Source organism: Ailuropoda melanoleuca, chromosome 10 (genome assembly GCF_002007445.2).
Source record: "Ailuropoda melanoleuca isolate Jingjing chromosome 10, ASM200744v2, whole genome shotgun sequence".
Lineage (NCBI taxonomy): Eukaryota > Metazoa > Chordata > Mammalia > Carnivora > Ursidae > Ailuropoda > Ailuropoda melanoleuca.
Genome location: NC_048227.1, coordinates 79,204,411 through 79,207,308, shown reverse-complemented (window position 1 = coordinate 79,207,308; position 2,898 = coordinate 79,204,411). Strand labels below are relative to the sequence as shown.

The following is a 2,898-nucleotide window of genomic DNA, read 5'->3' as shown; positions in this document are numbered from 1 at the left end:
GTGTGTTTTAGACCAGACAAATTAATCTGTAGTGATAGAATGAACATCAGTGGTTGCCTAGGGCAGTCTAGGGTGAGATCTACTGTAAAAGGGCTCAGGGAAATTACTGGGTTGGGACATTGAAAATGTTCTATACCTTGATTGCCAAAGTGGATACGTGGGTAGATATATTTATCGTAAGTCATCAGCCTGCACACTTTGAAAGTGTACGTTTTTCAAACATCAATTATACCTCAATATGAAAAAGCTGATTTTTAAAAGTGACCAGAATTCATTTATTAGAAAAATCTTTTTCAAAGCCTAAGCTGAGATCTGTTCTAGAGAGCTAAGAGGAAAAAGAAATTTGTCAAAGGTAAAAACTAAAGTATAATATAGGAATATCCATGTTCCAAAGATTTTTTTTCATATTTTCTTTAATATCTTCCCAACAGTTCCCATTCAGAAATAAACAAACTACCAAACAAACAAAACCAAAAAAACCTTAGCAAAAACCTGCTTTTTAGGTGTACATACACTTCCTTTGTGTATTTTCTTGAGGTAAACACTGTATTTCCACACGCCTGTTTTTCCAAATCAGAATTATTAAAACTCAACCTGAGACATTCTAGATTTTAGTAAATGATTCTGCATTTGATTTCTGTAACACAAACCAATGATGGAAAGATAAAGATCTTATTTGAAAGCTTTAGGGAAAAACAGGAATCATAAATAAATGGTTCTTACAAAAATGAAAATGCAATCTCCAGTAATCGGTAAGAATGAACAATATGGTTTCAAATTTTAGACAAAGGTTTTTAAGGACAGGCACTATTTCCATTTCTATTTCATGAAAAGGTCAGATGTCATTTGGAAATTAGAAGGGTCTAAACTTATTTTTAGCATAAAGATAATCATTATTTAGATTTTTTTTCTTTCCACACCTTGCACTATAGGGATTCAATCTTAAGGGCACTGGGTATTTGGAATTATTTGGCTGCTTCCTGAGAGGACAGTCATTCGAGCATTAATATAGCTCTGATAAGTTGAGGGGGGGACACAAACAAAAAGTGGCATTCATGCATGCATCATCTAACAGCTCCTTGATGACCAACGTGTCTCAGATATGGAAAGACTAAGGTGATACAGAGAAACTATTTTTTCATTAAAATAAACAGCCTTTTATGTAATGATGAAAATTAAATGCTTATTCATTACAAAGTGAAATATTTTGAGATAAAGATATGAATCATTTTTTAAACATGAAAATAAGGATTTGTATTTACAAAGAAATAGGGGAAGAATGTACCAGCAATTACTGACCTATTGTACATATCCTTTTTAAAAGGATTTTTAACAACTGGAATGACATCCTTAGCCATAGAAGACGATGGTTTTTCTGGGTAGCAAAGCGGAGAATCATGAGCAGTGATTTGCTCCCTCCTGCAGCTGTGCAAATGTGCTTTGAGAATCTGAACGGATCCTGTGTCAAAACTCCCTACTCGCCAGGCCCCCGCGTGATTCTCTATGCAGTGTTTGGCTTTGGAGCTGTGCTGACTGTATTTGGAAACCTCTTGGTGATGATTTCAATCCTTCACTTCAGACAGCTGCACACACCTACAAACTTCCTGATCGCGTCCCTGGCCTGTGCTGACTTCTTGGTGGGAGTGACCGTCATGCCCTTCAGCGCAGTGAGGTCTGTGGAGAGCTGCTGGTACTTTGGGCAGAGTTACTGTAAATTTCACTCTTGTTTCGAAGGGTCGTTCTGCTACGCTTCCATCTACCACTTGGGTTTTATTTCTCTAGATAGATACATGGCTATCATTGATCCTCTGGTCTATCCCACCAGGTTCACAGCATCTATGTCTGGTCTATGTATTGCCTTCTCTTGGCTCCTTTCAATTATTTATAGTTTTTCCCTTTTTGGCACGGGTGCAAATGAAGCTGGGCTGGAGGATCTAGTAAGTGCTCTCACCTGCGTGGGAGGCTGCCAAATTGCAGTGAATCAAAGTTGGGTGTTGGTCAATTTTCTATTATTTTTCATACCCACGCTTGTGATGATAATTGTTTATTCCAAGATTTTCCTCATTGCTAAACAACAGGCTAGAAGAATTGAAAGTATGAGCAATAAGACGGTGAGATCAGCAGACAGCTACCAAGACAGAGTGGCCAAGAGGGAGAGAAAAGCAGCAAAAACCCTGGGAATCGCAGTGATAGCCTTCTTGATTTCATGGTTGCCCTACTTCATTGATTCCGTCATTGATGCCTTCCTGGGTTTCATCACACCCACATATATCTATGAAATATTGGTTTGGATTGCTTACTATAACTCAGCAATGAACCCCTTGATTTATGCTTTCTTTTATCCTTGGTTTCGAAAAGCCATCAAACTAATTGTCACTGGCAGCGTCTTGAGAGAGAATTCCTCAACAATCAATTTATTTTCTGAGTAAGTGTAGGTTTTAGATTGAAAATAGATTTGCAATGAGCATGGCATTGGGAAGAAAAAAGTTAATCATAATTGTGCAAGATTTTTTTTTTAAGATCCTTATTTATTTGAGAGAGAGTGAGAGTGAGAGAGATCACAGAGGGAGAGGGAGAAGCACACTCACCACTGAACAGGGAGCCTGACATGGGGCTTGATCCCAGGACCCTCAGATCATGACCTGAGCTGAAGGCAGATGCTTAACTGACTGAGCCACCCAGGCACCCTTTGTGCAAGATCTTCTAATGTAAAATAATTGAATTATGCTTTCGATTGGAATGCTTACATTCAGGTTCATAGTTCTTTGGTAAATGCAACACTAAAACCCATTTGTGAAGGAAACGGCATGGCCTTAGAGCCAGAAAGGCCTGGACTACAGTACTAACTTTGCCGTTTAAAGCTGTGATCTTGGGTGGCTTAGTTTACTCGGAGCTACA

General features: G+C 38.5%; 1 protein-coding gene across 1 annotated transcript; it reads left to right on the top strand.

Annotated features, from left to right (window-relative positions):
- Nucleotides 1–1,397: 1,397 nt before the first annotated feature.
- LOC100464590 (trace amine-associated receptor 7a) lies at nucleotides 1,398–2,429 on the top strand. Its single transcript, XM_002923023.2, has one exon. It carries the CDS (start codon nucleotides 1,398–1,400, stop codon nucleotides 2,427–2,429), a length of 1,032 nt encoding a protein of 343 aa, XP_002923069.2.
- Nucleotides 2,430–2,898: the final 469 nt, after the last annotated feature.